Raw genomic sequence first — 18,476 nt, forward strand, 5'->3', positions numbered from 1 at the left:
GTTTCCTGTAGATAGCTACCGGGTTCTTTCCATAAAGTTATTGATTTTTACACATGGCCGCCATTAGCTGTCCCTTTAAATTCTCTGTTTCGGAGCACCTAACTATTTTTAATCTGTATTTTTTGTAAATAATGAATGCGATTCGAGGTCATACAGTCCACGACCTATTTAAAAAGAAATGGCATTGAGTATCAGCATATATATATTTCAAGTCTTTGTTTTTAATGAAAGCATATGTTTATATCGAGTTTTTAACAACATATCTTATAAAAGATCGTAAGTTCAGGTTGATATGATATCTTACTCATAAATATATATATAAACCATTTCCCCTTAGACTCGACGTAGCATTAGCGCTCCTGTCGTTATTAAAAAAAACAGTTCCTTACGAATCCAGACAAACAAATTAAAAATGACTCGCATACAAAATTCAAACTTAAATCGATCGGGTTATGAATAATTTTTTTTTACCAAAACTCGAAAAGTCTTACAAGTGACTATTTACAAATGATTTGCAATGCGTGTGGTTCCTATACCAGAATAAACATGTAACGAATAACGTAATTGAAAAACACAAACACATAATAACATAAGCAGCACCGTAAAGGTCAATTATGTAGTCGCACCAACAAGAAAGTACTAATGTTTACTATGTTATGACACAAAACAACAATTAAGTAATCAAAAACGAAAAAAAAAAAAAAAAAGAAATTTGCAATTTTCATATGTACTAACATATCAGACTAAATTAAAAATTACATTTGCATGCAACTTTGTAAACAACTAAATCCAACATCGATAAATTTCAACAAGTTGCTGAGATTGTATGTCGATATGACGTCATGCTGTAAATTTGGACGCAAAGATTTTCTATAAAACGAGAGGCGACGCGGATATACCATTTCGTTTGAAAAAAAATGCATACTAAAACCAAGCCGAGTTTTATATACAAGTAAGATATTGCTGTTTTAACCAACCAATACTTATTATTTAAAGAAAATATATTTTTAAATCCCAAATCGTTTAATGTATATGTTCGATGGGTAAATCCTGATAAACAAAATAATGAATATTTTGCAAGGACTGAAGATAACAAATTATTATCATGTATTACATAACTAACGAGAGTGTTTAAACATCAAAAAGTGCTGCTGTTTTAATGAAGTTTATAGTCTAAAAAATAAATGCTCAAAATATCAAGTCATAGCAATTTCAAGCAAAGTTCATTTTTTATGTTTATTGTAATAAAATACGAGCTATAAATGAAGCAGCAGATTCTACTTGATACATCGTTTTCATGCAAATATTGGTTTATCCTTGCAATATTGAATTTTTTTTGTGAATTATCAACACTAAGTGTCATAGAAGTGGCAGTTTATATACATGTAAATATAAATTTCATAGATATTCTGTATTAAAAGATGCATATATTTTAAGAAAGTTAAAAGCACTTTGATAGTACACCGCAACAGTGCTGCGTAGAGAGAATATTGATAAAACCTTTCGGCTTTCCATACAATATTGCATTTTCCGCTTGAGTTCTCCGCAGGTCTTAACATGTCAAGTCAGAGCAAAACCGAAACCAAATAAAGTATCCAAAACAATATAAGTATGTAAAGTATATGAATATCTTGTAATTGTTATATCGTGTTATTTCGTGTCATTGAGTGAATGTTTGCATCAATAGCATCACTGAAAGTTGAATTGTAAATTCATGGGAGCCATTTTTTTATCCAAATTTCTGATTACTTCTCATAAGAAGTCGCCTCTTACCAATACGTTTACTGTTAAATAACTTTAAATCGTATTTTGTAAAGTTCAAATCTTATATTAATCAGGATAATGTATTTTTGAACAATTATATATGTATATATTTTCTTGCAGAAAGCTAGCGTTTCAATGGATCACTTTATATATTACACATTATTATGGCCGACACAGTCTGTCCCTTTAAAGTCTTTGTTGCAAAGAGTTGGAATGTGTGCACTTAGTTTGTTGTTGTGCATTACGACCAATTCACCTCTCAAATGAAAAGAAATAATAGTTTTGGCCAGCGCTTTTTCTCTATGTTTATTGCACAACTAATGTCTGGATAATTTGGAAGAATGTTCACTGACTACAATGTTTTATGATCCGTACGTTTCATGAAATAATAACATTATCTCAATTTATGATGAAGTCGGGATTTCATTTAAAGCAAAAAACATTCACGATAGAAAGTCAAACATAACAATTTAGTCATTGGTGTATATAAAAAAAAATTAGAATGTTTATCAAAACCCTAACATTAAAAAATCTTCTGACATGTTCAGTTTCAGATAAAAGCAGAATAATGGACATTTGAATAATGGGACTTTTACTGTTTCGTGTGTGTCTAGTCATTAACGCATTTAACATCGCAACAGAAAATCCGGTAAGTATAAAACAAACTTTAATATTTCTAATTGTGCAACTTTATATTTAGTATATACAAGTATGTTACTCTAAAAAATTCATCTTTATGCATGTGTGGTGTAACAATTCTCATCAACAAAATTAATTAGTTGGCCAAAATTTTATAGTGTTTTTTTTTTTTCAATCAAAAAGATTGGAAATATGTTGTTTTTATGAACTTAAACATTATTTTGTCGATTTGAGGTTCTTTAGTAAATTCCTTTGGTGTCTATTTGTTCGCTTAGGTAAAGTCCATGCTAAATAGGATTTAAACAATGCACTTTATAGTTTTATATTATATTTTTAGTGTTGACCATACTTTATTTATTATCTTAGGTGGCAGGGGACAGTTTTTTTAATACAATTCATTGTAGCCAAGGGATGCATGTCTTCGGAACTCTGTAACTAGAATTTCCTCAGTTCCCATTCAGCACAAATACCTTTAATTCACTCTGTATATGGCCAATCACCAATTTCTGAAGAAAATAACTAACCAAAACCTGTAAAATTCTCTACATACTGGTGTTTATGAGATTTTGACCCTTTCATATTTTGCTGATTTTTCATGATTGTTCAGCTTTTTAGCCCTCCCCCAGCTAATTCCCTGCAGAGGGTTGACCTTCCGCACCGTGTGCATGTTGCCCTATCACATGTCAGAAACTTACCGGTGTATAGTTTACAATGTCCCATCTACCTACTTTTCGTGTTATTTTACCTCCCGTCTGTAACTTGCAATTTCACTGTGTAAAGTCAGCACAAAAGTCATAGCCGCAGGTTTCGCATTTTACTTCTGATTCTCATGTACCTAACATAAGGGGCCTACATATTGCATATCAATTTCAACAAGAGACACCCCTCTAACTAATGATAATCATTAAAAATCATTTCATAAATTTTAGCAACACTCATAAGCCTTCAAGTACAGAAACTCTCAATTTTACAAAACTTTTGACGGGTACTTTATTCGAAACTGTCCCTTACTACCTTAAATTATTAAATATTTGTAGATACATCATATTTTCAAATGATGTTCATTTAATACTATTAAAGATATCCAATGATTTATATTCTCTAACACCCAATCAAGCTGTACAAGTTTCAATAAAATGGTAGAAATAAAATAATACGAGAATGTTTCATTGCGCCAGTTATAAAACTACCCTGGTGAAAACGTTTATATATGTGGGAGGTACATGTAATACGAAAGACCTCCAAAACGAAAAAAAAAATTGAACATTTCGCATTATAAATATTTTTTTGTTTTTAGAATTTTCGCAGTAAAAAAAATATAATATGCCATTACAAGTGTCTTAGATATTTTGAATTGCCTTTCTTTGAGAGGACTGTATATTTTTTTAAAAGGTGAGATGCGCTGCATGAATACCTTTGGACTGACTATAATGATAACGTTACAAACATCTGGCACAAAACAATATTTGAAAAATATATACATATGTTATGGTATTATTTACTTTTATTGCATGTAAATGCAAATGCATTTGCTGTACATGCAACCCAAACAACATCAAAAGCTGCTTTGTAGCACGAGAGTAAACAGATTTAATCTTAAAATTATTGTGCGCAATATAAAGGCAAAATTAATTTTACAAAACGCAACTCGGGTATTCATGTTTACAAAAAAAAAAAACATAATTTCTTTGCAACCTACATGTAGTGACTAACAAAGTTAAATTGACTTTTATTATTAATCACCAACAAAATATGTTTAATCACATTCTTCCAGAAATAGATTTGGTTAATACTTCAAAAAATGATAACGTTATTTGAACAAACTTTTTGCAACCACAAATAACCCGTCATTTCTAGCCATGACTCCTGGGTAAGATATTACACCTTTGAGACTTTATGACGCATCTACAGGGCATCCACAATGGTTTTCTAACAAATGATATTTGATATTGTGTAAAATGTAGCAAGAGTTCTGGAAAGCGGGTTTTGGGTTAAAAAGGCTTCATTTTTAGCTAATGTGTTGCATGTTTTAAACGCTATTCAAGCATTAAAAGAACACCAAAAATCAAATCCTAAGAGATCATAAGTAAAATCCGTAAAATGTAAGAGCAGTATGAGAAATAAAAACGTGACTGGCGGACCGAAGGAATAATAACAATAAACCTGAATTTTATGAAGGAAGTGAAAGCGTAATCAACAGGTCAAGTTAAAAACAATGTCATCAGAGTAATTGTGAAATAGTTCAACTAAATGTGTTCAAGGTATCAAAACATACATTAATGCACAGTAGTTACAAAAAGAACACTACAGAGACTTAAGAACACTTAAAAGATTTCCCTTAAGGTCTTGTTTCGCAACAAGAGGTCAAAATCAATGAATCATTACAATTAGGTGGAAATCAATCACCCCGTCGACAAGACAAATACCTGTGCCTATATCATATAGTAAATACATTATACTAGGTTAATACTTAGAAGTTTTGACGTGTCAAAAATTATATCAATTTTTCTCTACACAAATAAATTTATTTACATCGTTCTTATAACAATTTTATGAATAAACGTGAAGAGTAAATAATGTAACGCAGTTATTTTCATCCGTACGTTAATTAAGAGATTTAGTCAAATCGTCCTTTATAGAATTTGAGTCGGAAATTATCGTAATTATTTTGTGCTGTCCTTGATTGTTTTAGGTTGCTGGAGGTTTCAACCGATCGATAACCTGGTACACTGTAAGAACTGGATAGTATAGATTTACGTTTTGTCAGTTTCTATAAAACTGTGTCTGAAAAGCTGTGAATTACAATCAGTTTTTGTTAGAATTGGAGATACTCATGCATTATGGATGTCAATGTTGTGAAATTTAAAAAAAAAGTAAATGTAGTGTATTATGTAGATGTCTCGAAGGTTTGAGAAGGATATGTGTCCTTTCTTCGACACCCGCATTTAATTACTATTTTACACGTAAATATAAAAAAAAAATAATAAAAAAGACATAAAGCAAATTGCTAAAAACGCAAAGATAATACTTGTAAAGTAAAAATGGATGGGCATACTTTTTTGTTGATATCTATAAAGGTTAATCATTAACTTTGTAAAAACGATTATGCTGAAGAACCCTTGTTCCCTTTTAATGGGAATATCAACTTTCACTTTGATATGAATGTATATTTATACATTCAATAATTCCTTCAAACCTTGTAGTACAGACGTAAAATATTGACTTTGTTTCACTCTAACAGAAATGAATATATTATAATTTATTCTAGCAATACTGTAACGATCAAATAAGAACTCCTGTGAATTGTAATATTCAGTGTAAAAGGGGACTCAGTTTGCAAACAAGAAATTAGAGGAACTTGTACGCATGTTAGGACGGATATAAAACACACCTGTTTGATTAAGGAAATGGAGAACATTCGTTTTCATGTTTCTCTTATATCTTCGTCTGTTTATAAAATATGCATCAGGTACATATATGCCAGTATGAAGGAGAACATTGCAAAAACTGGAACAATATAGACTTACATATTAAAATAATATTGTTTAATCGTATTACAGTGAGCAATTCTAATCATTTTCTTGAAATCAAACCAAATCAAATCATTGTCGATAATTTGATTTCCGAAATTTATCAAAATTTGTTTTTTCTAATCATTTTCCTTGCGAGACAAAGTTCAACATATTAGGTCCCTCAACGAACGTACCTGTATGAGCTCCATTTATCTGCTTTTGAATGAACCTGTTCTTTTAGCATTTTATTTAGTCACAGTAGAAACTCAATAGCATTCAATGTAACAGCATTTATTTGACCAAATATAAGAAACCCGCTTAAAACGACAAATATAAACCTGTTTGGAAAACTTAAATTTGCAACTAAAACAGAAGATGTTCTTTTTTTCGATTATAGGTTACAGCAAAACCTTATCGATTTCCTGTTTATCCTGTTAACGAATGTCCTAGAAGCAAAGATGAGTTTGAAACAGCAGCACAAAGAAGAAATTGCACAAAAGGGTTACGATATCTGTGTGCCCCCAATAAATACCTATCATCTCTAATAGAATTTTGCACAGACCGACACAAAGGTCTTTATCAAGAAGGTATAATGGCGAATATTATATGAGTGATAATTATTCATTAATCATTGGAATAATATGACAATCAATTCATTTATTTTTAAATGGTATCGTTTTTCTTTGTACCACATTTTAGGAATTTATAGAGCAAGTACTGTTGCTATACAAATAATCATGTAATAATTTTGACTATAATACGTTATTACATGTATATTGTTAAGTCATCTGAATACAAATTTATAAGCTTTAGAAAAAAAATAAGCCGGTTATGACAATGACTAACGCATTATTATTGTTTACTGTATTAAAAATCACCAATATTCCAATGCCATCATTGTTTCAAATTATGAAAAAGTCTAATATCTCACAAAAAATTGAATAATAACAGGTAACTGTGTAATACTGGAAGGTACAGGTGACCTGGACCATTACAGCTGTGTGGACAAATTCAATAGTACCTGTCCTTTGGAATTTTATAATGACGAAGAGATCTACAAATGTGAGTGATGTTTACTTTAAAAAAAAAAAAACTATGATTTTTTTTTCTTGTAATACTTTCAAACTTCAGATTTTTAAAAATTGTGCTTTATTTCTTAGTCGATAAATAAGGTCGATGTAAAAAAAAACCTTCTTACTAGTAAAACGATGCATCTTGTTTCGACCATTATAAGGACCGTTTACGGTGTTATGGGACACCTGCCAATACAATAATTCTTCAATTGTTTTAGAATTTTCAAATTTTACAATATTTGGCCAAAAAATTAGGTTTGAACAATTAGAAAGGTAAAATTGTTTACAAGCCCATTTAAAATTCTGTGTAATTTTTTGTAATTCTGTTTTGCAATATTCTCTTCTTATTTGGGTACATTCTTACTTCTATCTCTGTTACGAACGTAACTTAAAGCACGCTCAATAAAGACGAATATCAGTTGTATGAATTTAATTCTGCATTATGACGTCAGGCGGCAGTGTGGACGTTACAACTGCTCCTCCCGAAAAAAAATTATTACGAAACTAACAAACGACATAAATATCATTAACTGATGAAAAAAAGCTATGATATACGAAGGCTCAATAAGATACGTTTTTTATACATGTACATGTACAATGCATATGCGCAGTTTTATTTTAAAAAAGATCGGGGGGGGGGGGTTCTAGGAGATGATTTTGTATTAATCATTTTATTGGTTGATTAAATAAGTGTGAATTTTTCTAGGGAGTCAGAACCACTATGTAACGTACCGTTTATATATATTTGCGTCGTTAAAATGTCGTAGTTAGAGACAAGAAATGAACTTTTTTTTTCATTTGATGGGAAAAGACGTGGACGTAGGGTGATGCACTGCTCTGTCCATAAGTACCTGTGGAACATGTAGATTAAATTAAAATCAAAGTAAATTAAATTAAAAGATTTTATTGAAGAAAAAAGACTTGGGTACGAAATACATGTGCGTAGAAGCTTGCCCTGAACACTAATATATGTACGTGTGAAAATTATCACGTGCATAAATTACTATATGACTTTCAATAAGCTACAGTATTATATATCTAAAACGCAAGGAATTAAAAACTTGCATATGCCCGTAAAATTCAGTTAAAAATACCAAAGCAGGTTTTCAAGCTTAAATTATTTTAATGAACTTGTGAATTAAACAAAGTTTGGTGTGCACAATTTTAAGTTTGTTGCCAAGATGCACAAAATGACTGAATTTCAGAACTAAATACACTCAAACTCAAAAAATCGCGAACCTTTTATAATATGACCCTACCTTTAAGTAACACATTATAGAAAATACACAAAAATAAACCACGCTAAGGTGATTAGAATAGGCATGTTATATCGATAACATACGTTTTAGTCTTAAATCTAAATCGTATTACATATTCATACACAGCACTTCTAAGGCACCATTTACTTAAATAACTCGGGCATATTTCATTAAAAACGACCTACAAGTGTGATGCTTGCATCAATCAAATCTCGCACAAAACTTTATATATATATATATATATATATATATATATATATATATATATATATATATATATATATATATATATATATATATATTTAACTTAAGTGACCCATGCGTTTAGACACATATGCATTTGGAGTCATCACGTGTCTATCACGTGACATCAGCATTTATAAAAACAATACTAAGTCACACATATTTCACAAAGGTATTATCCCTTCTACATTTTTTTTAATGTTGCATGTATAATTTAAATGTGATCTCCTCCACCGAAAATCACTCCTGCTTTATTTGAATCGAGTTAATTACAACGCCATATCTATAAATACACCCGACAATCCATCATTTACTGGGGTATTGCGTCATTTTTTCATCAGCGAATAAGCAAATCCGAAGTAAGACAAAGCAGCAGCCGACTTTTCCATGTACCTCTTAACCTCTTTGAACACTGTGTAAAATATCAAAAGTAGCCATACAGGTTATGATCTTGCGAAAGTGTGTCCAAGATTAATAAGCATTTATTTTCCTCAACTCCACCCCTTTTCAAACACAATGCCAATCTGGGTTAAAAAAATCATCATTATTAATACATGTACAATAACATAGAAGAATGGTTGCAAATGTCACTTACAATTACATAAAGTAATAATTTGAAATGCCACTTTGACGATTACATGTACATTACATATATTTTGTGTTACTTTCCCTAAATTTTGATTTCTTTATATATATATATATCTATATCTATATCTATATCTATATGTATATCTATATATATATATATATATATATATATATATATATATATATATATATATATATATATATATATATAAATCATTATCAACATTGCATATTGTCTTTTGGAAATTAACAAATGCTCCAATTAAATTCAAATAAATCAAGAGTCAACTTCATATTCCAATATAATTAACTGACATGACTTAGGTATAAATGTTTACAGATGCAGACTCCCTCCCCTCTTTCATCCTTCGCCCAAAACATTCTTTATCATCTAGGAATAAAGCAAAGCAATCAAGCTAAGTTTTTAATGACAAGTAAGGTGTGAATAGGTATGTATAATATGCCATTTTTAAGAAAATGTCGTATATTATCTAAAAAAAATAAATGGCGATTCATAATGGTGGACATCCATTTTCTCCTTTAGTTTCTTAAATGGTTAAAAAGCGAGAAACAAACAATTAATATTTTTTAAATAAATTTTTAAATCCTAAATAAGACGTGCTAAGTCTGAGGAATCATGCAGGTTTCCAATAAAGCAATGCTTTTTATGTCGAAATTGCGGACAGCCAGATTTCATGTTTATTTCTTTAAAGTTTTTTTTAAAACGGAAAAAAGCATAAGACCTACAAGTTTAATTTGGTTATTATTTATAATTAGGGTATACTGAGTTTGACGATATATGCTTACTTTTACAAAACTGGCGTTATTTGGGTAAAAATTGGGTTTCAAAATGGCCGACTGCCAGAATTCATAATTCTCTTTTAAAGCCGTTTACAGGGATAAAACGTGTTAGTATACATTATACAAATATGCACATGAAAAATTAGATTGAAACACTTTAAGGAAGAAATAGAACAGTTCCATATTTTACTAAAATTTGGTTTTTTTTTTCGTTTTGTCTTTATAAGGCGTATACCGGTATCTTATTTAAACATTATGTGCTCATGCTTTTTCAATATCCGTCTTGTTCCTACACCTATCTTGGGTTTTTTTAAATCAAACTTTATGTACCGATTTCTTCGACCTGCAAGTTGGTGGAATACAACAAATGCATACGAAGCAAACTTTGAGAGAGGAGAAATATTTCTGCATTATAAAACTGGTGTTTGTATGCTTTATAGACATCGATGTCATATGCTTACATGATAACAGAGATACAATAAGGTACTTAGGAACACTGTACAACATAAAGAACTATTGTAGTATTTGTCTGTCTCTTCCTTTAATACCTTTCCAGCAAATAAATCTTACTTATATATTATCATATACACTGGAACAGCTCGTGATTCAAAATGAGCCGAGATTAACAAATCGCCCAGCTTTATATATAGTAATAAGTATGCGCAATATGTTTTTGGCAACCCAACAGTTTTTACTCTTTTTAACATTACTAGGGACATTTTATATATTGTATCAGGAATGAAGCTGTCTTTATCTTTGTTAAAGATAAAAGAAGCTCTTGCAAAATTGTAAACATGTGTTTGTTTAAATATGCTGAGGAAAGTATAGCAACGCGTGTCTATATTCAGAGGAAAAGTTGAGGCCTGTTATGCTAGACCATGCCAGTGTTTATTTGCAATCTATCCTCACAACTAAGTTTGCTGATGTATGTATGAACCTCTTTAAAGCCGATAAACATCCATGTCAATGTTGTTGAAGAGAAACTGTTCCCCTTTTATAGAACTTTGAATTTGCACTTGGTTCATGTCATTCACTGATCTGGTGTGACATAACTTCTTATTTCTACAGCATATCGAGAAAATCGACATAATTAGTGAACAGAAACAAGAATGAAAAGGGGAAATAACTAACCAGAAAATAGAAGAGTTCGAGAAGTTCTTTAGTCATATTCAATTTGATAACCAAGATACATTGCCCACTGACACGATTTAATTGTATTCTTTCCTAAAATTAAAGCCCGGGAATATATCCCAACTTAGGATTTGCCTTACGTTGCTTATGAAACAAACACATAGCAAGGTAATGATAGGGAGAGAGGCATATATACGAACGATACGTTTTTTATACATGTACATGTACAATGCATATGCGCGGTTTTATTTTAAAAAAGATCCGGGGGGGGGGGGTTCTAGGAGATGATTTTGTATTAATCATTTGATTGGTTGATTAAATAAGTGTGGATTTTTCTAGGGAGTCAGAACCACTATGTAACGTACCGTTTATATATATTTGCTTCGTTAAAATGTGGTAGTTAGAGATAAGAAATGAACTTTTTTTTTCATTTGATGGGAAAAGACGTGGACGTAGGGTGATGCACTGCTCTGTCCATAAGTACCTGTGGAACATGTAGATTAAATTAAAATAAAAGTAAATTAAATTAAAAGATTGTATTGAAGAAAAAAGACTTCGGTACGAAATACATGTGCGTAGAAGCTTGTCCTGAACACTAATATATGTACCTGTGAAAATTATCACGTGCATAAATTACTATATGACTTTCAATAAGCTACAGTATTATATATTTAAAACGCAAGGAATTAAAAACTTGCATATGCCCGTAAAATTCAGTTAAAAATACCAAAGCAGGTTTTCAAGCTTAAATTATTTTTATGAACTTGTGAATTAAACAAAGTTTGGTGTGCGCAATTTTAAGTTTGTTGCCAATATGCACAAAATGACTGAATTTCAGAACTAAAAACACTCAGCAACTCAAAAAATCGCGAACCTTTTATAATATGACGCTACCATTGAGTAACACATTATAGAAAATACACAAAAATAAACCAAGCTAAGGTGATTAGAATAGGCATGTTATATCGATAACATACGTTTTAGTCTTAAATCTAAATCGTATTACATATTCATACACAGCACTTCTAAGGCACCATCTACATAAATAACTCGGGCATATTTCATTAAAAACGACCTACAAGTGTGATGCTTGCATCAATCAAATCTAGCACAACACTTTATATATATATATATATATATATATATATATATATATATATATATATATATATATATATATATATATATATATATATATATATATATTTAACTTAAGTGACCCATGTGTTTAGACACATATGCATTTGGAGTCATCACGTGTCTATCACGTGACATCAACATTTATAAAAACAATACTAAGTCACACATATTTCAAAAAGGTATTATCCCTTCTACATTTTTTTTAATGTTGCATGTATAATTTAAATGTGATCTCCTCCACCGAAAATCACTCCTGCTTTATTTGAATCGAGTTAATTACAACGCCATATCTATAAATAAACCCGACAATCCATCATTTACTAGGGTTATTGCGTCATTTTTTCATCAGCGAATAAGCAAATCCGAAGTAAGACAAAGCAGCAGCCGACTTTTCCATGTACCTCTTAACCTCTTTGAACACTGTGTAAAATATCAAAAGTAGCCATCCAGGTTATGATCTTGCGAAAGTGTGTCCAAGATTAATAAACATTTATTTTCCTCAACTCCACCCCTTTTCAAACACAATGCCAATCTGGGTTAAAAAAACCATCATTATTAATACATGTACAATAACAAAGAAGAATGGTTGCAAATGTCACTTACAATTACATAAAGTAATAATTTGAAATGCCACTTTGACGATTACATGTAAATTACATATATTTTGTGTTACTTTCCCTAAATTTTGATTTCTTTATATATATATATATATATATATATATATATATATATATATATATATATATATATATATATATATATATATATATATATATAATTATCAACATTGCATATTGTCTTTTGGAAATTAACAAATGCTCCAATTAAATTCAAATAAATCAAGAGTCAACTTCATATTCCAATATAATTAACTGACATGACTTAGGTATAAATGTTTACAGATGCAGACTCCCTCCCCCCTTTCATCCTTCGCCCAAAACATTCTTTATCATCTAGGAATAAAGCAAAGCAATCAAGCTAAGTTTTTAATGACAAGTAAGGTGTGAATAGGTATGTATAATATGCCATTTTTAAGAAAATGTCGTATATTATCTAAAAAAAATAAATGGCGATTCATAATGGTGGACATCCATTTTCTCCTTTAGTTTCTTAAATGGTTAAAAAGCGAGAAACAAACAATTAAAATTTTTTAAATAAATTGTTAAATCCTAAATAAGACGTGCTAAGTCTGAGGAATCATGCAGGTTTCCAATATAGCGATGCTTTTTATGTCGAAATTGCGGACAGCCAGATTTCATGTTTATTTCTTTAAAGTTTTTTTAAAACGGAAAAAAGCATGAGACCTACAAGTTTAATTTGGTTATTATTTATAATTAGGGTATACTGAGTTTGACGATATATGCTTATTTTTACAAAACTGGCGTTATTTGGGTAAAAATTGGGTTTCAAAATGGCCGACTGCCAGAATTCATAATTCTCTTTTAAAGCCGTTTACAGGGATAAAACGTGTAAGTATACATTATACAAATATGCACATGAAAAATTAGATTGGAACACTTTAAGGAAGAAATAGAACAGTTCCATATTTTACTAAAAATTGGGGTTTTTTTTTCGTTTTGTCTTTATAAGGCGTATACCGGTATCTTATTTAAACATTATGTGCTCATGCTTTTCAATATCCGTCTTGTTCCTACACCTATCTTGGTTTTTTTTAAAATCAAACTTTATGTACCGATTTCTTCGACCTGCAAGTTGGTGGAATACAACAAATGCATACAAAGCAAACTTTGAGAGAGGAGAAATATTTCTGCATTATAAAACTGGTGTTTGTATGCTTTATAGACATCGATGTCATATGCTTACATGATAACAGAGATACAATAAGGTACTTAGGAACACTGTACGACATAAAGAACTATTGTAGTATTTGTCTGTCTCTTCCTATAATACCTTTCCAGCAAATAAATCTTACTTATATATTACCATATACACTGGAACAGCTCGTGATTCAAAATGAGCCGAGATTAACAAATCGCCCAGCTTTATATATAGTAATAAGTATGCGCAATATGTTTTTGGCAACCCAACAGTTTTTACTCTTTTTAACATTACTAGGGACATTTTATATATTGGTATCAGGAATGAAGCTGTCTTTATCTTTGTTAAAGATAAAAGAAGCTCTTGCAAAATTGTAAACATGTGTTTGTTTAAATATGCTGAGGAAAGTATAGCAACGCGTGTCTATATTCAGAGGAAAAGTTGAGGCCTGTTATGCTAGACCATGCCAGTGTTTATTTGCAATCTATCCTCACAACTAAGTTTGCTGATGTATGTATGAACCTCTTTAAAGCCGATAAACATCCATGTCAATGTTGTTGAAGAGAAACTGTTCCCCTTTTATAGAACTTTGAATTTGCACTTGGTTCATGTCATTCACTGATCTGGTGTGACATAACTTCTTATTTCTACAGCATATCGAGAAAATCGACATAATTAGTGAACAGAAACAAGAATGAAAAGGGGAAATAACTAACCAGAAAATAGAAGAGTTCGAAAAGTTCTTCAGTCATATTCAATTTGATAACCAAGATACATTGCCCACTGACACGATTTAATTGTATTCTTTCCTAAAATTAAAGCCCGGGAATATATCCCAACTTAGGATTTGCCTTACGTTGCTTATGAAACAAACACATAGCAAGGTAATGATAGGGAGACAGGCATATATACGAATGCCCATATTACCATGCCCGGCCGAGATGGGATAGACAAAATCAAGTGATGGTTGTTTGTTGCTAGAACTAATGACCTAAAGATCGTATACCTAAAGCTTTCTTAGAAATGATATGTTGCAACTGCCGCACAGGCTGCATAACTTTTATTTGTGAATGTAAACGTGCCTACTTTCCAGGTAAAGACATTTGCAAATTTCAAATCACAATCTAATCATTCCAAAAAAGAAGGTATAAATAACATAATTATATACTGTAGCTTAATAAGGGAAAGCAGAATTTGTTTTCCAAATAAAATTAATACAAGTGTTCAAATTTGATTGTTAGTTATATCATTAGTATTGAAATTATGATATTCAAACATTTTCCCCATTTAAGAGGCTTTTAGTAATCTAAATAGAGAATGATGACATTTTGCTACTAATATACTCCTATTTGAATTGCCATTTTGACAAAAGTAACGTCATTTTCATGAATACCAACATATTTCATCAAACTTGGCACAACCTAATTATGATAAATATGTTTGTTAGACCAATTTTTGATTTTGTATTGTTATTTTTTTTCCCAAAAAACAGACTGACACGAAAAATAATGAAATATGGCTGTCCACCATTTTAAACTATTTATCGCGATCAACATATTTTGTTGGACTAAGCACACCTTAGGTATGATAAAATGCTATGCTGAACCAATTTATAATCGTTTGTTACCTCACTTTTTAAGACTTAAGAGAATTATAGAACTTGCCTGTCGACCATTTTGACCGCCATTTTGACCTTACATGTATTAGCACCCTTTTTTTCATAGCAAGCATATTTTTCAGACTAAGCACCTTAATTAATATGTAAAAAACAACTTTGCTGGACTGAATTATTATTGTTTTTATGCGTTTTCCCTACTTTAATTTTTTTTAGGAAAAAAAATATAGAATCTTGGTATATGCCATCTCAATCGCCATGTTGACCTAATTAACCTTTTTTAGGGAGGGCCAGCAAATTTTTTAAACTTAGAAAACTTTAGATATGATAAAATACTAAGCTGGATCATTTTATTATTGTTTGTCAATCAATGAAAAGACTTTAAGAAAAAAAATGTAAAAATTGGTTGTCCGCCATTTTGAATCGCCATTATGATCTACTTAACCCATTTTCATGAAGGCCAGCATATTTTTTTTTTGGAATCGGCACACTTTGATTATGTTTAAAAATCATGCTGGACCAAATAATAATTATTTGCCATTAAAAGGTTTTTTTCGACTTATCGGACTAGAATGCTAGCAGGAAAACAATTCCCGATTGGCCCAATTAGGTAACATTTAATGTATATAATGTCCGGGGAAATTGAAAGTTATCCGCCATCCCATTTACCTGTATTTAAGCACCAATTGTTGAGTCCATAATTATACCCCCGCTCCGAACGAGAGGGGGTATACTGTTTTACCCTTGTGTGTGTATGTCTGTCCGTCTGTCTCTCTGTCCGTCCGTCCGTAAGAAACATTTCTGTCGCATTTATCTCAGCAACTATTTATTGCAGATGCTTGAGATTTTTACACAGTGTTTGATAAGGCATGCCATAGCGTGGGATATATTTTTGTACAAATCGGACGTCAACTTCCTGTTAAATGACGACTTTGCTTATATTTTAATTGAAATTTTCAAACAAATTTTCGTCAAAGATTTCCCATCAACTTTTTATCGCAGATGCTTGAAATTTTTACACAGTATTTGTATAGGCATGGTATATCATGGGATGTATTTTTGTACCAATCGGACGTCAACTTTCTGTTAAATGTGTACTTTGTTTATTTTTAGCCAAAATTTTCATTCAAACATATTTCCGTCAAAGATTTCTCAGCAACTATTTATCACAGATGCTTGAAATTTTAACACATTGTTTTGGCATGCCATATTGTTGGATATATTTTTGTATCAATCAGACATCAACTTCCTGTTAAATAATGACTGTTTATTTTTAGCAAAAATTTTCAAATAAATTTTGGTCAAAGATTTCTCAGCATCTATTTATCGCAGATGCTTGAAATTTTAACACGATTTGCTTAGGCATGACATATCGTCGGATATATTTTTGTACCAATTGGACTTCATCGTCTTGTTAAATGAGTACTTTGTTTATTTTAGCCAAAATTTTCAAACAAATTTTCCTCAAAGATTTCTCAGCAGCTATTTATCGCAGATGCTTGAAATTTTAACACACTATTTGTTTAGGCATGCCATATTGTGGGCTATTTTTCTGTACCAAAAGGATGCCAACTCTCTGTTAAATGTCGACTTTGTTTATTTTGCATATTCACATCAGAGTGGGGGTATCAATAGGCTCACATATATCTTGTTTTAGTACTATTAATATATCAGCTTAAATTTTTAGACAGAATTGCAATCAAGTGACACTCAAAATTAATGTCCAAAACAACTTGATTGTTAACGTGTGTTATCTAAAATGTGTTTTAACGCCTTTTAAACTGATATATGTAGATAATGCCTTTAAATACATGAAACCTCCCGTGTAATTAAATTGCGTTTATTTCTTCTTATTTCCGTTTTTACAATCACAAAGTTAACATCTTTTTTGAGTCACAGTGTTACTTAGAATATGATCAATCATGAACCGTTCTTTTTCGCCTCGCAGATCCAACGAAAGACAAACTCGTTGCTTTGCAACGAGCTTTGCTCTATTTCGTGAAAGAAACTGTTTATAAAATCACCCTCCATTTTATTGTTTATATTGATTAACAGTACGTCACAATATGGAATTGTCCTGTACGACCTATAGAAAAAAATAAGAGCAATAAAATTATAATCCATTAATTTGAAGAAAAAAAACATAACTATATACAGTATTATATTGTATTCTATGTTTGTTACGAACTGTACGTGTACATGTATTTGAACAGATCCAGCGTGCCTAGAAATTGATAGGGAGCTCCGGTGTTTTGCTGCTGATAACGGTTGCAAAAAAAGGTAGTATTTGACAACGGTTGCAAAAAAAGGTAGTATTTGACAACGGTTGCAAAAAAAGGTAGTATTTGATAATGGTTGCAAAAAGGTAGCACTTTGAAGTTTTCAAATCATGTGCATATATAATGTACAATGTACATAGGTATATGGTCAAGATAACTTAAAATATATTTTAATCTTATTCATATTGTAGAGAATATCATACTACAGAATCAAATCTCAACATTTCCAAAATGGAAACTGTCGGGAGTGAAACTTTTAGAGGAGCTTCTCGTGGATGGCTTGCAATTAGTTACATAATTGCAACTGCTGCAGTTTTAGCGGTGATAATACTAAGCTGGATCATTTTTCAAAAAAGAAAAAGGGGTAATTATAACAGATATAATCCACACACTAATATAACTTTTTTGACAGCTATAGCTGTATTGCGAGTGATTATTTATCATATCTATCAGAGAAATCGTTTTACGATCATATGATGTAATTTGAACCCCAAACTCCAAGTAGTATTGACCAATGACACCGAAAGTAATAAGGACCTTGCTAGCTAGGTTTGTATCACTTTTTTGTCTTTGTTCGATATTGCTTGATGTGGGTGCAGATAAGCACAAATCAACACAAATCAATCCATAATTGTAATTCATTACAAATAATC

The 18,476-nt window shown here is 30.9% G+C and overlaps 1 protein-coding gene across 1 annotated transcript; it reads left to right on the forward strand.

Annotated features, from left to right (window-relative positions):
- The first annotated feature begins 2,311 nt into the window (after positions 1-2,311).
- Positions 2,312-18,230, forward strand: LOC128170643 (uncharacterized). Its single transcript, XM_052836417.1, has 5 exons — positions 2,312-2,413; positions 6,313-6,502; positions 6,867-6,977; positions 17,758-17,824; positions 18,032-18,230. The coding sequence occupies exons 1-5, from the start codon at positions 2,348-2,350 to the stop codon at positions 18,072-18,074; spliced, it is 477 nt and encodes a 158-aa protein (XP_052692377.1). The 5' UTR covers positions 2,312-2,347; the 3' UTR covers positions 18,075-18,230.
- The last annotated feature ends 246 nt before the right edge of the window (positions 18,231-18,476 follow it).

This window comes from Crassostrea angulata, chromosome 2 (assembly GCF_025612915.1).
Source record: "Crassostrea angulata isolate pt1a10 chromosome 2, ASM2561291v2, whole genome shotgun sequence".
Classification (NCBI taxonomy): domain Eukaryota; kingdom Metazoa; phylum Mollusca; class Bivalvia; order Ostreida; family Ostreidae; genus Magallana; species Magallana angulata.